The sequence below is a fragment of the Capra hircus genome, chromosome 18 (assembly GCF_001704415.2).
Source record: "Capra hircus breed San Clemente chromosome 18, ASM170441v1, whole genome shotgun sequence".
NCBI classification, from domain to species: Eukaryota; Metazoa; Chordata; class Mammalia; order Artiodactyla; family Bovidae; genus Capra; species Capra hircus.
The window spans coordinates 61,019,864-61,038,126 of record NC_030825.1 but is presented as its reverse complement, the minus strand read 5'-3'; the positions used below and the strand labels follow the sequence as shown (position 1 = coordinate 61,038,126).

The 18,263-nt window shown below is 39.2% G+C and overlaps 1 protein-coding gene and 1 pseudogene across 1 annotated transcript; one reads left to right on the top strand and one right to left on the bottom strand.

Moving 5' to 3' along the window:
• LOC108638030 lies at window positions 992-1,702 on the bottom strand (annotated as a pseudogene).
• On the top strand, window positions 2,269-17,906 carry LOC102191511 (zinc finger protein 665). The gene is made up of 2 exons (XM_018062987.1): window positions 2,269-2,371; window positions 13,134-17,906. Exons 1-2 carry the CDS (start codon window positions 2,338-2,340, stop codon window positions 15,716-15,718), a joined length of 2,619 nt encoding a protein of 872 aa, XP_017918476.1. The 5' UTR covers window positions 2,269-2,337; the 3' UTR covers window positions 15,719-17,906.

The following is an 18,263-nucleotide window of genomic DNA, read 5'->3' as shown; positions in this document are numbered from 1 at the left end:
AGGATGGACTGTCTTTTTCCATCCTTTCACTTTTCACCTTTCCATGTCTTTAGGTTTGTGGATACTACCTGTTTCAAGTCTCTGACAAACTCTGTGTCTCTTGCCCTGGGTTTTTTCTCCTGTTACTTTTTCTAGTGGGCCCTGCTCCTGTGCATCCTGTGGTGGTGAAAGACAGGCACCCTGGACAGCTCCTTTCGTGCCACTGTAATTTCAGAAGGAATGTATTGAATGTTTCCGTCTCATCATGATGTTTTTTGAGATAGTCTTGCTTAATAACTATATTTTTTTCCATATTCTTTTTTGCCAAGAAGTTTTTTTACTTTGTTATTGTGATAATTTTTTTTTGGTCATAATCTAATGGACTCTTCTAATTTCAAATCACTGTTTTATTAATGGGAAAAAAAGCAAAGAAAGTGTTTGGCTTCTGTTAATGCCTTCCTGTGTAAATTTAAATGGCTAAAATTGTATTAGTATTTTTGTATATGGTAATTTTATTATGAATTGAGTTCAAGTATTCTTTTTTTTAAAAAAGTTTTTACCAGTTTTCTTTTGGTAGCGTAGTGTAGAATCCTGTTGACAAACTCAGCTGAGTACAGAGGATACATTTTTATCATCTGAAAGATGCTGAAATACATGTGAATAAAAGGATGATATGAAATTGTCCAAAAAATCTTCCAAAAGACGAATCCTGTCATTTCAATTTTTTTATAGATAAGCGTGCATGCATGTGCAATAGAAGACATCATGATTTTCAAACTACATATCACCTTTTTTTGTTTCAGTTGAAATTATGTTATCAGTATAATTTTGTGGCCTTGGAATTTTCTGAACAATCCTGTTAGTGTTTTAAGTAGTAAATTACTAACAGTTGTGTTTCTGTATCCACATCTATAGTGACCTTTCATGCCATTCCACATTGTTCACCTTGGACTTTGTGTTTTTTTCATATTAATACAATATTTATTTGTTTTCCTTCTGTCAAACCCTGAGCTCACCACTTTCCCCAGGCTGCCTGCAGAGTTCCAGGAAAGGGAATATACAGGGCAGACACAGGAGAAAGAACTATAAGAGGTGGAAACAGCTCCTTCATATTCGTGAAGAAGATGAGCTAGACCACACCATCAGGCAAAAGAGCCCCATGGCCTTTGAGAGGGCCAAGCCCATGGCGTAGAAGAGCTACTGTTTCAGAGAAGGGTTCCTGGCATAACAGTGATGAAGCTCCCGAACACAGTCCCACTTCCAGCCCTGGAGCCAGCCACCCCTGCTGTGGCAGCTCCAGCTCCAGGGAACTTGGCTGCTGTGTCAGAGTCCTTTGAAATGGCACTGGTTTGGAAGCTGTGGCTAGGAATAAGTGAGATGGTCCGGGGACCTGGGTCTGCCAAGCTGCTGTGGCTCTCATTGGTCAGTGTCTCCAGTCCTTCACCACCACTGCGGACAATGATCACTCAACAGGGGGGAGGTTCTCCCAATCAGGGAGTGGGTAGAGACTAATTTGGCACAGGTGTCCATTTTCAAGGGATGAAGGCCTGAGGCCCGAGAGCTGCTCCCCCTGTAGAGAAGACAGAGGGGCAGGGAGAAGGCTCACCTTGGACGACTTTCAAGTTTTCTTTAGGAGCCCTCTGTCAAAGGACTTGCAGTGTTCTCTGTATTACTTCACTGTTAGATGCTTAAGCTTCAGTTGCTGAGCCCAAGCTTCTGAGTTCAGGTGCTTCATGTAACATTTCTTACCTTCTTGATCTGAGTCAAGTTTCTCAGAGTGTCTATGACCCAGGTTTTCTTCTGTAAGGTGGGAACAGATGGTTCTTTAATGAGCTATTATATTGATGACAGGTTCTTGCCTGTAAAGTACTTATTTAATGTTTAGAGTAATACTACAGTAATTTAGAGCAGCAGGAAGCCCTCAGACACTTTTGGTCCTTGCTGCTGTTATCAACATTATACCTGAAAATTTTGACCTTTCCATTAAGAGTGCCATGGACTTCATCTTCTCTGAAGACACCACTCATGCTGTACCTCATCGAGATAATGAATTGCACTCACTGGGTAGAACATAATATCTGACACTTCTGTATAGCCAAAACAGTGTTGAGCTTTATCTTTATATATTTCATGGATTTTGAACAATGATGAAAAATCCATATTAATTGGAGGATCTCATAAATCCTTACCCCTTACTACCCTTCTCTTTTGCATGAAAATGAGAACTTTTCATGGCCCTTTTGGTGACATGTGGTTTCATTTCAGGAACAACTGACCTCTGAGGATGTGGCCATCGAATTCACTCAGGAGGAGTGGGAATTCCTGGACCCTCCTCAGAGGGCCTTGTACAGGGACGTGATGCTGGAGACCTATAGAAACCTGCTGTCTGTGGGTGAGGATGACTTCCTTCCAGAGCTGCCCTTGGGTATCTGCATTTTCCCTGTGTGCCCCTTGGGAGGCCCTGATGTCTTTCATCTGAGAGTTCTGGTGACTGGGGCATGACACAGCTTCAGAAGGTTAAACGGACCCTCTTCAGATGCTGTGTCTGTTTCATGTCATATCTGAGGTTGTCCCAGAGCTTAATTATGTACAAAGCTCACTGGCAAATGTTAGAAAAAAAAATACCAAAAAACCCGATTTCCTATTTTCTACCTTTTGACTTTTGGCTGGGTGTTTAAAAAAATCCACAGCACTTTAGATTTCTTTCTTCTGATAATGCTGAATGTCTATTTGTTTGTTTTTGCTTGCTTGTTTACTTTTTTTTTTGGCTGCACCATTCTACATGTGGGATCTTAGTTCCCTGACTAAGGATCAAATCTGCACCCCCTGCATTGGAAATGCAGAGTCTTAACCACTGGATCACCAGGGGAGTCCCAGAATTTCTGTTTCTGATCTGAATATTATCTCCACATTGGAGCATGAGAAAAAGCTCTGGACAGTGGGGAGTGATGTAAAAGTAGGCAAAACTACAACATATAAAGAAAAACGAGTATCTCAAAAGGGCTGTTTTTTTCTGTTTAGGAGTGGGACAAGTTGGTGGATTGGATCCTCTGTGGTTGTTACTTAGGAAAATGTAAGAGTGTGTAGAGAGATCGTCTTTTTGATCCTAGATCCTACGAGGGGAGGATATGTGACTCTCACGCTCTTAGCTTGCCATCTGTAGGCTGAGCGCATGGTCCCATCTCAAGATGCTGTAATGTCTGACCCTCATGTTGTGTTAGTTTTACTCTTGTGCTGCTCTGCCCCATCTGGGAATGTCAGCTGTTCCTGATGTTCCATTCTCCTTACTTTGTATCATTTTACCTCTTCAATTTCTTTGAAACATATTCCTGAAGGTCTGAAATTTTATCTGGTTTCCTTGCTGTGATAATCCACCTATGTTTAATTGGCAGCCTCTGGTGAGTCTGTGTGGAGTGGATTTAGTAGGTAACAGAAAACTGTGATGGAGACACTATTCCTAATGTTATTTTCTTGCTCTGTACAAAGTCAGCACTTGAAGCTATCTAGTAGAGTGGTCAGTATGTTCTGGGATGATGAGAGAGAAAGTATCACGAGAGCCTGATACATCTTTCCAGGTTATTTTCTGGCTTTGGAGACTCTGTCAAGGGCACCAAGACAGTGTTGTTGATGTGTATCAAGGACCATATATTTTAGCCTCTGTAAATGGTATGGGAATTTATCCCAGGACAACTTTGTCCAAGTTCACATTCTCATATCTATGGGGCTATTGGCTGCACTGTTGTTCTGTGCATTGTAGGTATCTTTTTATTTTATCATTGAGTTCAAATTTCTATGTTACTCTTAGTGTTTCTATTTTGTATTTGCAATGCGTTGGATGGTTGGTTGGGGAATGGTCCCTATGGTGAACTGGTGATCAGTCCCTCTTAAAATTCTTTATATATTCTTTGTACTCATTTACTATCAGATGTATGATTTCCACATATTTTCTCTTTTACTGTTGATTGTCTTTTCAAACTCCTTGCACTTTAATGCAGAGTAGTTTATAATTTTGATATAGTTCAATTTATTAATATCTGGTTTTATTTTGTGGCCTGTGCTTTTGGTGTTATATCTGATAAACGATTTGTGGGTCCAATTTCCAGAAACATTTCCTGCACATTTACTTCTAGGAGTTTTGTACATTTGGGACTTAGGTTTAGGTCTTTGACCCATTTTGAGTTCATTTTTGTCTGTAGTGTAAAATAATGTCCCAAGTAAATTCTTTTGCTGGTGGGTATTCAGTTTTGTCAACATGTCTTGTTTCATAGCCTGCTTCCCCCATTTAGTAGTTTTTACACCCTTGTGAAACATCTTTTGAACATCTCCGCAAGAGGTGTTTTTGTTTTTGTTTTAGCCATTCTTTTTAGGTATGCTGCTGCTGCTGCTGCTGCTGAGTCGCGTCAGTCGTGTCTGACTCTGTCCGACCCCACAGACGGCAGCCCACCAGGCTCCTTTGTCCCTGGCATTCTCCAGGCAAGAATATCCTTCTCTACTTCTTCAGTCAATTCAGTTTAGTCGCTCAGTCGTGTCCGACTCTTTGCCACCCCATGAATCACAGCACACCAGGCCTACCTGTCCATCACCAACTCCCAGACGTCACTCAGATTCACGGCCATCGATTCAGTGATGCCATCCAGCCATCTCATCCTCTGTTGTCCCCTTCTCCTCCTGACCGCAATCCCTCCCAGCATCAAAGTCTTTTCCAATGAGTCAACTCTTCGCATGAGGTGGCCAAAGTACTGGAGTTTCAGCTTTAGCATCATTCCTTCCAAAGAACTCTCAGGGTTGATCTCCTTCAGAATGGACTGGTTGGATCTCCTTGCAGGCCAAGGGACTCTCAAGAGTCTTCTCCAACACCACAGTTCAAAAGCATCAATTCTTCGGCACTCAGCTTTCTTCACAGTCCAACTCTCACATCCATACATGACCAGAGGAAAAACCATAGCCTTGACTAGATGGACCTTAGTCGGCAAAGTAATGTCTCTGCTTTTGAATATGGTATCTAGGCTGGTCATAACTTTTCTTCCAAGGAGTAAGCGTCTTTTAATTTCATGGCTGCAGTCACCATCTGCAGTGATTTTGGAGTCCCCCAAAATAAAGTCTGACACTGTTTCCACTCTTTCCCCATCTGTTTCCCATGAAGTGATGGGACCGGCTGCCATGATCTTCATTTTCTGAATGTTGAGCTTTAAGCTAACTTTTTCACTCTCCTCTTTCACTTTTATCAAGAGGCTTTTTAGTTCCTCTTCACTTTCTGCCATAAGGGTGGTGTCATCTGCATATCTGAGGTTATTGATATTTCTCCCGGCAATCTTGATTCCAGCTTGTGTTTCTTCCAGTCCAGTGTTTCTCATTATGTACTCTGCATAGAAGTCGAATAAGCAGGATGACAATATACAGCCTTGACGTACTCCTTTTCCTATTTGGAACCAGTCTGTTGTTCCATGTCCAGTTCTAACTGTTGCTTCCTGACCTGCATACAGATTTCTTAAAGGCAGGTCAGGTGGTCTGGTATTCCCATCTCTTTCAGAATTTTCCATAGTTTATTGTGATCCACACAGTCAAAGGCTTTGGCATAGTCAATAAAGCAGAAATAGATGTTTTTCTGGAACTCTCTTGCTGTTTCCATGATCCAGAAGATGTTGGCAATTTGATCTCTGGTTCCTCTGCCTTTTCTAAAACCCACCTTGAACATCAGGAAGTTCACTCTTCATGTATTGCTGAAGCCTGGCTTGGAGAATTTTGAGCATTATTTACTAGCATGTGGGATGAGTGCAATTGTGTGGTAGTTTGAGCATTCTTTGACATTGCCTTTCTTTGGGATTGGAATGAAAACTGAACTCTTCCAGTCCTGTGGCCACTGCTGAGTTTTCCAAATTTGCTGGCATATTGAGTGCAGCACTTTCACAGCATCATCTTTCAGGATTTGAAATAGCTCAACTGGAATGCCATCACCTCCAGTAGCTTTGTTCGTATTGATGCTTTCCAAGGCCCACTTGACTTCGCATTCCAGGATGTCTGGCTCTAGATGAGTGATCACACCATCATGATTATCCAGGTCGTGAAGATGTTTTTTGTAGAGTTCTTCTGTGTATTCTTGCCACCTCTTCTTAATATCTTCTGCTTCAGTTAGGTCCAGACCATTTCTGTCCTTTATCGAGCCCATCTTTGCATGAAATGTTCTCTTGGTATCTCTAATTTTCTAGAAGAGATCTCTAGTCTTTCCCATTCTGTTCTTTTCCTCTATTTCTTTGTATTGATCGCTGAAGAAGGCTTTCTTATCTCTTCTTGCTATTCTCTGGAATTCTGCATTCAAATGCTTATATCTTTCCTTTTCCTCTTTGCTTTTCGCCTCTCTTCTTTTCCCAGCTATTTGTAAGGCCTCCCCAGACAGCCATTTTGCTTTTCTGCATTTCTTTTCCATGGGGATGGTCTTGATCCCTGTCTCCTGTACAATGTCACGAAACTCATTCCATAGTTCATCAGGCACTCTATCTATCAGATCTAGGCCCTTAAATCTATTTCTCACTTCCACTGTATAATCATAAGGGATTTGATTTACGTCATACCTGAATGGTCTAGCAGTTTTCCCTACTTTCTTTAATTTGAGTCTGAATTTGGTAATAAGGAGTTCATGATCTGAGCCACAGTCAGCTCCTGGTCTTGTTTCTGTTGACTGTATAGAGCTTCTCCATCTTTGGATGCAGAGAATATAATCAGTCTGATTTCGGTGTTGACCATCTGGTGATGTCCATGTGTAGAGTCTTCTCGTGTTGTTGGAAGAGGGTATTTGTTATGACCAGTGCATTTTCTTGGCAAAACTCTATTAGTTTTTGCTCTGCTTCATTCCACATTCCAAGGCCAAATTTGCCTGTTCCTCCAGGTGTTTCTTGACTTCCTACTTTTGCATTCCTCTCCCCTATAAAGAAAAGGACATCTTTTTGGGTGTTAGTTCTAAAAGGTCTTGTAGGTCTTCATAGAACTGTTCAACTTCAGTTTCTTCAGCATTGCTGGTTGGGGCATAGATTTGGATTACCGTGATATTGAATGGTTTGCCTTGGAGACGAACAGAGATTATTCTGTCATTTTTGAGATCGCATCCAAGTACTGCATTTCGGACCCTTTTGTGGACCATGTTGGGTACTCCATTTCTTCTGAGGGATTCCTGTCTGTAGTAGTAGATATAATGGTCATCTGAGTTAAATTCACCCATTCCAGGACATTTTAGTTCACTGATTCCTAGAATGTCGAAGTTCACTCTTGCCATCTCTTGTTTGACCACTTCCAATTTGCCTTGATTCATAGACCTGGCATTCCAGATTCCTATGCAGTGTTGCTCTTTACAGCATTAGACCTTGCTTCTGTCACCAGTCCCATCCACAGCTGGGGATTGTTTTTGCTTTGGCTCCGTCTCTTCATTCTTTCTAGAGTTATTTCTCCACTGATCTCCAGTAGCATATTGGGCACCTACTGACCTGGGGAGTTCCTCTTTCAGTATCCTATCATTTTGCCTTTTCATACTGTTCATGGGGTTCTCAAGGCAAGAATACTGAAGTGGTTTGCCATTCCCTTCTCCAGTGGACCACATTCTGTCAGACCTCTCCACCATGACCCGCCTGTCTTGGGTTGCTCCGGGGGCATGGCTTAGTTTCATTGAGTTAGACAAGGCTGTGGTCCTAGTGTGATTAGATTGACTAGATTTCTGTGAGTATGGTTTCAGTGTGTCTGCCCTCTGATGCCCTCTTGCAACACCTACCATCTTACTTGAGTTTCTCTTACCTTGGGCGTGGGGTATCTCTTCATGGCTGCTCCAGCAAAGCGCAGCCGCTCCTCCTTACCGTGAATGAGGGGTATCTCCTCACTGCCGCCCTTCCTGACTTTCAACGTGGAATCCACTTCTTAGGTATAGTTAATTTACAATGTTGAGTTTCAGTTATATAGCAGTTTTCAAGATACCCAATATAGTTCCCTGAGCTATAGTCGGTTCTTGTTGTTTATCTATGTTGTACATATATTAGTTTGTATATATTCAGACTCCTAATTTATCTCTCCCTTTTCAGCTCCCATCACCATCCTGTGCTATTCCCTTTGGTAACCATAAGTTTTTCTTTTATGCTGGTGAGTTTATTTTGTGAATAAGTTCATTTGTATCATTTATTTCAGTTCAACATATAATATCTTATGATATTTGTCTTTCTCTGTCTTATTTCACTTAGAATAATCCCTAAGTCTGTCTGCTGCTGCTAAGTCACTTCAGTCGTGTCCGACTCTGTGCGACCCTGTAGACGGCAGCCCACCAGGCTCCCCTGTCCGTGGGATTCTCCAGGCAAGATCACTGGAGTGGGTTGCCATTTCCTTCTCCAATGCATGAATGTGCAAAGTGAAAGTGAAGTCACTTTGTCGTGTCCGACCCTCAGTGACCCCATGGACTGCAACCCACCAGGCTCCTCCATCCATGGTATTTTCCAGGCAAGAGTACTGGAGTGGGGTTCCATTGCCTCCTCTGCTAAGTCTGTCTATATTGCTGCAAAAGGCATTACTTTGTTGTATTTTATGCTGTGGAGGTGGCAACCCACTCCAGTGTTCTTGCCTGGAGAATTGTATGGACAGGAATCTGGCAGCTGCAGGTCATGGGGTCTTAAAGAGTTGGACATGGCTGAGCTACTTTGACTTCACAATATTCCCTTGTATATATGTACCACATATTATTTATCCCTTTGTCTGTCAGTGAACATTTAGGTTGCTGTCGTGTTTTGGCTGGTGTAAATAGTGCTGCTAAAAACATTGGGGTGCATGTATCATTTTGAATTAGTTTTCATCCTTTCTGGATATATGCCCAGGATTGGAATTGCTGGTTCATTTGATAACTCTATTTTTAGGTCTTTATGGAACATCCATGCTATTCTCCAAAGTGGCAGTACCAATTTATGTTCCTTCCAACAGTGTAGGAGGGTTCTCTTTTCTCCACACCCTCCCAAGCGTTTATTGTTTATAGACTTTTTGATGGTGGTCATTCTCACCAATGTGAGGTGATACATTTTTGTGGTTTTGATTTGCATCTCTCTCGTAAGTAGAGACATCAAACATCTTTTCAGGTGATTGTTGGCCATCTATTTGTCTCCTTTGGAGAAATAGCTGTTTTGATCTTCTGCCCATTGTTTATTGGGTTGTTTGTTTGTTTTGATATTAAGCTGTATGAACTGTTTGTATATTTTGGAAATAAATCCCTTATAGGTAGCATCATTTGCGTATATAGTCTCATAGTCCACAAGTTGAATTTTTGTTCTTTTTTTGGTTTCCTTTGCTTTGCAAAAAGGTTTTAAATTTAATTAGGTCTCATTTGTTTGATTTTGCTTTTATTACCATGATTCTAAGAGACAGATTCAAAAAAATTTTGCTGACATTTATGTCAGTGTTTTGCATTTGTTTTCCACTATGAATTTTGTAGTGTCTGGTCTTGCATTTAGATGTTTAACACATTTTGAGTTTATTTTTGTATGTGGTATTAGAGAATGTTGTAATTTCATTCTTTTTCATGTAACTATCCATTTATCCCAGCATCACTTATTAAAGAGACTTCTGCATTTTATATTCTTTCCTCCTTTGTTATAAAATAATTAACTTTAAGTAAATTGGTTTATTTCTGGGTTTTCTGTCCTATTCTACTGATCTGTGTTTCTGTTTTGTGCCATCATCATACCACTTCCCTGGTGGCTCAGACAGTAAAGCCATCTGCCTTCAATGCTAGAGACCCAGGTTCAATCCCTGGGTCAGGAAAATCTCCTAGAGAAAAAATGGCAACCCACTTCGGTATTCTTGCTTGGAAAATCCCATGGACAGAGTAACCTGGTAGTCTACAGTCCATGGGGTCACAAAGAGTTGGACATGATTCAGCGACTTCACTTTTACTTTGTTGACTGTCAGTTTGTAGTATAGTCTGAACTCAGGGAACATGATTCCTCCAGCTCTGGTTTTCTTTCTCAAGATCATTTTAGATATCAGAGTCTTATGTTTTGGTACAAATTAAGTTTATCTTTGTTTTATGAAATATGTCATTGTTAATTTGATAAAGGTTGATTGAATATGTAGATTGCCTTGTATAGTATGGTCATTTTGACAGTGTTACTTCTCAGAGTTCTATGAGTACAGTTCTTTTAACTTTTTAGGTAGGTTTATTCCTTAGAATTTTATTCTTTTCTATGAGATGGTGAATAGGGTTTTTTCATTAATTTCGCTTTCTGATATATCATTATTAGTGTATAGAAATGCAGCAGTTTTCTATATATTTTGCATCCAGCAAGTTACTGTGTTCATTGATGAGGTCTAGTAGTCATCTGGTGGTATCTGCAGGATTTTCTGTGTGTAGCATTATGGTTACGTTTTACTTCTTCTTTTTTTTTTAAACTTGAGTTCCTTTTATTTCTTTTTCTTTTCTGATTGTTGTGGCTAGGACTTCCAAAAGTATGTTCAATAGAAGTGGCAATAGTGAACATTCATATCTTATTCATGTTGTTAAGGGGAATCCTTTCAGTTTTTCCCTATTGAGTATGATGTTAGCTGTGTGTCTGACATATAAAGTCTTAATTATGTTGAGGTAGGTTCCATCTGTGCTCACTTTCTGAAGGGTTTTTATCATAAATAGAACTTGAATTTTGTCAGAACCTTTTCTGCATCTATTGATGATCATATGGTTTTTAGTCTTCAACTGTTACTGTGGTGCATCATAGTGATTAACTTGTGGATATTGAGGAATCTTGCATCCCTGCAATAAATCCCACTTGATCATGGTATGATCCTTTTATGTATTAGTATCTGTTTGAATCTGCTGTTTTGAACTCAGGGAAGGTCTAAGAGAATAAAGCCTTTTTCTACAAAAAAGAGTTGGATGCCTCAGAAAGGCTTTTGTAACTGGGAAGGTCCTCCAGAGTCAGTTTCAATCCCTCTTTTTTTTTTGATACTCCTCGATCTTGAGATGACCATGTGTGGAAGAAGAAACGAAGTAAATGTCCAATAAAAGATTAATCGTACTTGTCAGAGGAACCCAGGTTTAGATAGCCTTTTCCTGGATTTTCCTTCTGATTTCTGCTCATAAGATTCTTACACAATATCCTGGAATATTGTGTATGCTTTTCTTGAATATAAGCATTCCATTGTAACTTACAAAATTCACAGTTAGATACATTACATTGTAAATAGTATAACAGGTCTTATCCTGCTTTCTCCATAAATCACAGTCACTTTAAAAATCTCTCTTGTTTCTGTCCCATACCCATAGTATATGCCCATAAACTTGCTGAACCAGTTCTCTTCTTCCAAGGTCAGTATATTAGTTTGTGCTCTCAGTTATTTTCACGAAGACACGCAGTCACAAGCTGATACCTGATATAAACCTGTGTACCCTATGTTCCATGCAGGCCCTTTCTTAGTCCTGACCATTCCTCACATACTACCTTGATATGGATGGAAACATTGTTCTTACCTATCACATCCCTCCACCTTCTACATACTCTCACCGTAAAGATAATGTCTGGTCATCTATTGAACAAGTTTCTCAGGACATGACCTAAATCACTCTGTGCATCCATGATGACTCACAACCCATTTCGAGATGGGATGGTTGAATAATAGTTAAACAGACTACTTCTGTCTTGTATCTTCTTTGATATTTCTTTCTAAGTTCTTTGTATTTTTTTTTAATATTTTCTAATCTTTTCTAATCTTTCGTTTGGTGGGTGATCATGTTTACAAATAAGTTTTCTCAGTCTGTAGGTTCAGATTCATATCCTGGTTCTCTTACCACTTTGTATGCCAATTGGGTGTGTCTCCTGCTCTAATTAGAGAAAAACATGTTAATTTACCTCAAGCCTTTTAAAGCAAATTAGTGCTGTCAGTTGGCTTACAATAGTACGTGTTTTTTAGTAAATACTCAAAATGTATTTTTGTTTAAAAAAAGTAGTATCTGTAGTCTGTCATGTTCTTTATGATGTGACTTTATCTACATTATATCTTTTTAAAATTTTATTTATTTTTTAATTGAAGGATAATGGCTTTACAGAATTTTGTTTTCTGTCAAACCTCAACTACATTATATCTTGTATGCTTTTCACTTACAACATTTTGCAGCAATATTGTGTCTGACCCTAATCAATGAATATGCAAAGTACTCACTTTTTATTTATTATATTTTGGTGCCATTAAACCAGGTAATTAAGAATAGTGCATAGCTAGAGAGAAGCCTTCCTTGGTGGCTCAGTGGTAAAGAATTCACCTGCTAATGTAGAAGATGCAGGTTTGATCCCTGAGTCAGGAAGATCCCATGGAGAAGGAAATGGCAACCCACTCCGCTATTCTTGCCTGGGAAATCCCATGGACAGAGGAGTCCAGTGGGCTACAGTCCACAGTGTCACAAAGAGGCAAACACGACTGAGTGACTGAACAACAACATAGGTAGGGATTTGTTTATTGGCTGTTAGAAAACTGGTGACTACTTAACGTCTTAATTTATGTGTCATTTACAGATGATGGTCTTTTAGCGTGTATTCTGCAATACAGCTGACACATACTACTTTTAACATTGTAAAATGCCTTTTCTTTTTGGGTACGTAGTTCTATAGCAGATTTAGAAATCTATGTTGTTTCCAAAAAATTGTTTTAGTCATATTCTTCATTTTCTCATTTGTTTTCAATTGTAAACAACCAATTATGACTAGTTAATTATTAATTGGGTAAGATTGGTTTTGGATTACTTACTGTTACAATATATAATATATTGTTTAGAATTTATTTATGTACATTAAGTATGCAGAATACAATGATAGTATAATATTTTTCTTTTCAATTTGAGACAACTGTTGATTGATAGATTCCTAAGGGTCCTGGTAGAAAAATACTGTTTTTGAGAGTTGGCATAAGATTGTCCGATGTGAGTGTGTTTGGCATATGGTTTTTAAAACTAGGCTACCTTAACGGTGAATTTATGTTATGCTTTCTTAAGTTAAGAATTCTATTCCTTTAGTGTTTCTAAACACTTAAGGTCATCGTGGTGTTTCATAACTTAGTGTAAGTATTACTCTTGGTGTAGTATATATTCAACATGAAACATTTATTTTTGAATTATTGTGAGCAGGATACCTATGATTCTTTTTGTCTTGTAGATATCTCTCCTACACTTGTGATCAAGCATTTACAATGCAAAGCGAACAGTGATAAACAAGAAACATTCCAAACATTGATGCTGGGAAGCCCTGAAAGCTGTGAAATCAAACATGTTCATCTTTGGGAAAGTCAGGAAAATATGTGTGACTTTGAGTGTCAGGGGAGAGATGATGAAAGAAATTACAAAGGGACACCTGTAAGCCTTAATGGAAAAGTGCCTGATGGAAGAGATTCGCATGACAGAAAGGATGCAGGCATCAAGCCCTTTGGAAACAGGCTTGGATTTAACTTTCAGGATAAGCTGCATATATTTCAAACTGGTGGGATAATTTTTGAATATAATGAAGTTAAGAGGTCTGTCAACAACAGTTTCTCATTTTCACCACTTCAAAGAATTCCTCCTTGTGTCCAAACCAGTGTTTCTAATATATATGAGAATGATTTTATGAATCCTTCAGGAATAACACAAGAACTCAAAGTACACAGGAAAAAACCTTGCAAATGTGATGAGTGTGGCAAGGCCTTTCGTGTAAAGTCAACCCTTTTAAGTCATCAGACAGTTCATACTGAAGAGAAACCTTACACATGTGATGAGTGTGGCAAGGCCTTTACTGACAGCTCACACCTCAGAAGACATAAGAAAATTCATACAGGAAAGAAATTATTTAAATGTGATATATGTGACAAAGTCTTCAGCCGGAATGAACACCTTGTTGGTCATCAGAGGGTTCATTCTGGAGAGAAACCTTACAAATGTGATGAGTGTGGCAAAGCCTTTACTCACAGCTCACACCTCAGGAGACATAAGAAAATTCATACAGGAAAGAAATTATTTAAATGTGATGTATGTGACAAAGTCTTCAGCCGAAATGAACACCTTGCTGTTCATCAGAGGGTTCATACTGGAGAAAAACCTTACAAATGTGATGAGTGTGGCAAGCATTTTAGTCAACCTTCACATTTCACAAGTCATAAGAGATTTCATACTAGAAAGAAACCTTATAAATGTGATGAGGGTGGCAAGCACTTTAGTCAACCTTCACAGTTCATAAGTCATAAGAGATTTCATACTGGAGAGAAACCTTACAAATGTGATGAGTGTGGCAAGGCCTTTCGTGTAAAGTCAATCCTTTTCAGGCATCAGACAATTCATACTGGAGAGAAACCTTACAAATGTGATGAGTGTGGCAAGGCTTTTACTGACATCTCAAACCTTGGGAGACATCAGAAAATTCATACAGAAAAGAAATTATTTAAATGTGATATATGTGACAGAGTCTTCAGCCGAAATGAACACCTTGCTGGTCATCAGAGGGTTCATACTGGAGAGAAACCTTACAAATGTGACGAGTGTGGCAAGCAATTTATTCGGGCTTCACAGTTCATAAGTCATCAGAGAGTTCATTCTGGAGAGAAACCTTACAAATGTGATGAGTGTGGCAAGGCCTTTCATGAAAAGTCAATCCTTTTAAGGCATCAGACAGTTCATACTGGAGAGAAACCTTACAAATGTGATGAGTGTGGCAAGGCCTTTCGTGCAAAGTCAACCCTTTTAAGTCATCAGACAATTCATACTGGTGAGAAACCTTACAAATGTGATGAGTGTGGCAAGGCCTTTTCTGACAGCTCAAGCCACAGGAGACATCAGAAAATTCATACAGGAAAGAAATTATTTAAATGTGATATATGTGACAAAGTCTTCAGCCGAAATGAACACCTTGCTGGTCATCAGAGGGTTCATACTGGAGACCAGCCTTACAAATGTGATGAGTGTGGCATGGCCTTTCATGAAAAGTCAATCCTTTTAAGGCATCAGACAGTTCATACTGGAGAGAAACCTTACAAATGTGATGAGTGTGGTAAGGCCTTTCGTGTAAAGTCAACCCTTTTAAGGCATCAGACAGTTCATACTGGAGAGAAACCTTACAAATGTGATCAGTGTGGCAAGGCCTTTCATCTAAAGTCACCCTTTTTAAGGCATCAGACAGTTCATACTGGAGAGAAACCTTACAAATGTGATGAGTGTGGCAAGGCTTTTCGTGTAAAGTCACCTCTTTTAACTCATCAGACAGTTCATACTGGAGAGAAACCTTACAAATGTGATGAGTGTGGCAAGGCCTTTCATGAAAGGTCAATCCTTTTAAAGCATCAGACAGTTCATACTGGAGAGAAACCTTACAAATGTGATGAGTGTGGCAAGGCCTTTCGTGTAAAGTCAATCCTTTTAAGGCATCAGACAGTTCATACTGGAGAGAAACCTTACAAATGTGATGAGTGTGGCAAGGCCTTTCGTGTAAAGTCAACCCTTTTAACTCATCAGACAGTTCATACTGGTGAGAAACCTTACAAATGTGATGAGTGTGGAAAAGTCTTCGGTCAAAAACCACATCTTCAACTTCACTGGAGAATTCATACTGGAGAGAGACCTTTCAGATGTAATGAATGTGGCAAGTTCTTCAGTCAAAATTCACACCTTAAAAGACATCGGAGAATACATATAGAGAAACCTTTAAAATATTATGAGTATGGAAAATCCTTTACTCAGGTCTCAGCACTCACTAAACATCAGAAAATCCATACATGAGAGAAACTTACGTGAATGTGGTATATGGTAGAAGTCTTCAAAGTTCAAAGTTCAAAATTCACACCCTGCTGTTGCTCAGAGAGTTCATCCTACTGAGAAACCATACAAATATCATGAGTGTGGCAACATCTTAGGCTTCATGAGAAAATTCATACTGGATAGAACTGAGATATATATGTATTTATTAGTCAGGTCTTTAGAACATGAATTCATTCTAGAATGTTTCCTCACCAATTTCACAGATGTTTAAAAAAAAAAAAATAACCCTATCCTCACATCTCACCAGTAGTACCAGAGTATTTATCCCGGAGAGAACACACAGCAATGTAATGTGTACGGCAAGGATCTTACCCAAAAGTCACAAGATAGGAATATAGTGGAGCCATACTTCCCAGACTCAGTGGTTGTGGCAAATCCTTTACTTTTTTCACTATATGTATTCTCTGATGACTTTAGTTCAGGTACTCAGCAGTAAGTCCATATTTGAAGAGAAGCTATAGAGATGTAAAAGAAACCCGAATTCTAACTCAGCAAAGATGATTCTTTGGGAGAGTAATCCACCATGTTTTTCGTCTCCTGGCTTTCTGAATAAAGTCACTATTCCTTGCCCAACAAGTAGTCTCTCAGTTTATTGGGCTGTTTTGTGGTGAGCTCTAAGAGCTTGGTTTTGGTAATACATTGATCAAATGCATTTGCTACATGCATTTCATGATATTCTATGGGAAGGAATCGGTGAGATGAAGGGACCGACTTCATTAGATACAATTCACTCACATCCGTGTTTCCTTGAAAAACACACAGCCTCAATTACGAAATTCAGTAGTGTGTGTGAATTAGCAACAGGGAGGGTGGAAAATAATGTAAAACTAGGACATGACTCATCATAGTCAGTAGGATCAGGAAACCCTTCCGTACGTAGTCCAGCCTGTTATAAAACATAACGTTCTACCAACTGACCTTGAACAGAGTAGGCAAGATGTTAAAGGGCCTGGGCTTTTTGTAGGAGGAGAGGGACAATTACCAGGGACTGATGGTGTGCCAGGAACAATGCATAGGAATAGGGTCATAGTCTCCATTGGACAGAAATAACTGTTGTATGTATGATTAAAGAAGAGTCACTCTTATTTGTGGAAATTGAAGACAGAGCTGTTACGGTCTTTGTAGACTGGGACCTGGGGACTGAAGTCGATGAGAAGAAGGAAGCAGGGGACCCAAGTCTCGAGTGAAACACATGCTTTATTTGCAGAAACACATGTTTATATGTCTTCATACAAGGCAGCTTTAGGCAGTAAAAAAAAAATTGAGGAAAAATAAAGCCAAGCAAATAACAATATTGAAAGGGCCAGAAAGCATCCCATATCCTGAGGAAGAGGGGCGTAACTGAACAGATTACCTTCAAGTAAAAGGTCAATGAAGGGAATCACTGAAAGGAGTCCAAGCAGATGCCCTTTCTCATCATCTCAGTCCTGAGAACTGTGAGCAGCTTTGCTTGTTCCTTTTTCCAGGAACTGATAAGGAATAGAGTCTTTGAGAAACGGCACACAAAAGAAGAAAATATCAGGTTGGATCCTTTAAAGTTGAATATCTCCTGACAGTTCCCTCTTTTTTATTTTTTCATAATTGGGGATGACTCTAGATACTTTTGTGAAAAAGGCCCTGACCAAGCGAAGTTGTTTAGTTTGAACAATTTTAGTTGAAAAGCATCGGTATATTACAAATATAATCACCAGGATAGTTATCAGCGTTATAGTTCCAGATCCAATACTATGTGTAATGCCTTGAAACCATCTTTGAGGGTCTAGCCCAGATAATTGATCAGCTAGCTGTTCAGCTAAGGTTTCCAAATTGTTGGAAGAGGGTAGACTCTTAGAGAAGGTTTCAAGGATTTCCTTTTGCAACAATTGTACATTTAAGGAAGCATTATTATGCATATCTTCCAAATGAAATTTGACTTTTTCTCAATTGTAATCACTATGGTTGAACCGAAGAGAAGTGATACAAAATTGAGTAGAATTCCAATCCAATTTAATACTTGTTTTTGTAAATCTATTAATTGATCTCCAACCCATTGGATGGCTGTTTTTTAATTCCTGAATTTTATCTTGAACTTTTGCATCTATCTGAACCTGAGTGACCCATATAATAAGAGCATCTTTAGTCCAATTTTGAATAAAGTTTTGTGTTTGAATTGAAGTTTGTAAAGCAGTGTCTGTGACAGCGGCAGTGGTGCAAATGGCTATTAACCCCAAAATGGCAAGAATCAAGCACTAAGTAATCGTTCAGATCGTCAGAGTAATTTAGTGAGTAACTGGAAGGTAAGTCTTGCCATAGGACCCTCTTTCCAGGGTCGTTGGAGATCTACTGGCAACCACAGACTACGTCAAGATCGAAGAATCAAGAGAGATTCGTTTCTTTAGAGAAATAGAGGAATTAAGACAAGTATACAATTTGCAATCTATACAAGTCACAGAACGTAAAGTCTTATTAAATTGTAAGTTTCCTATGGTAATAACAAAAGGAAGGGGAACGCAAGCTTGTATAAAAT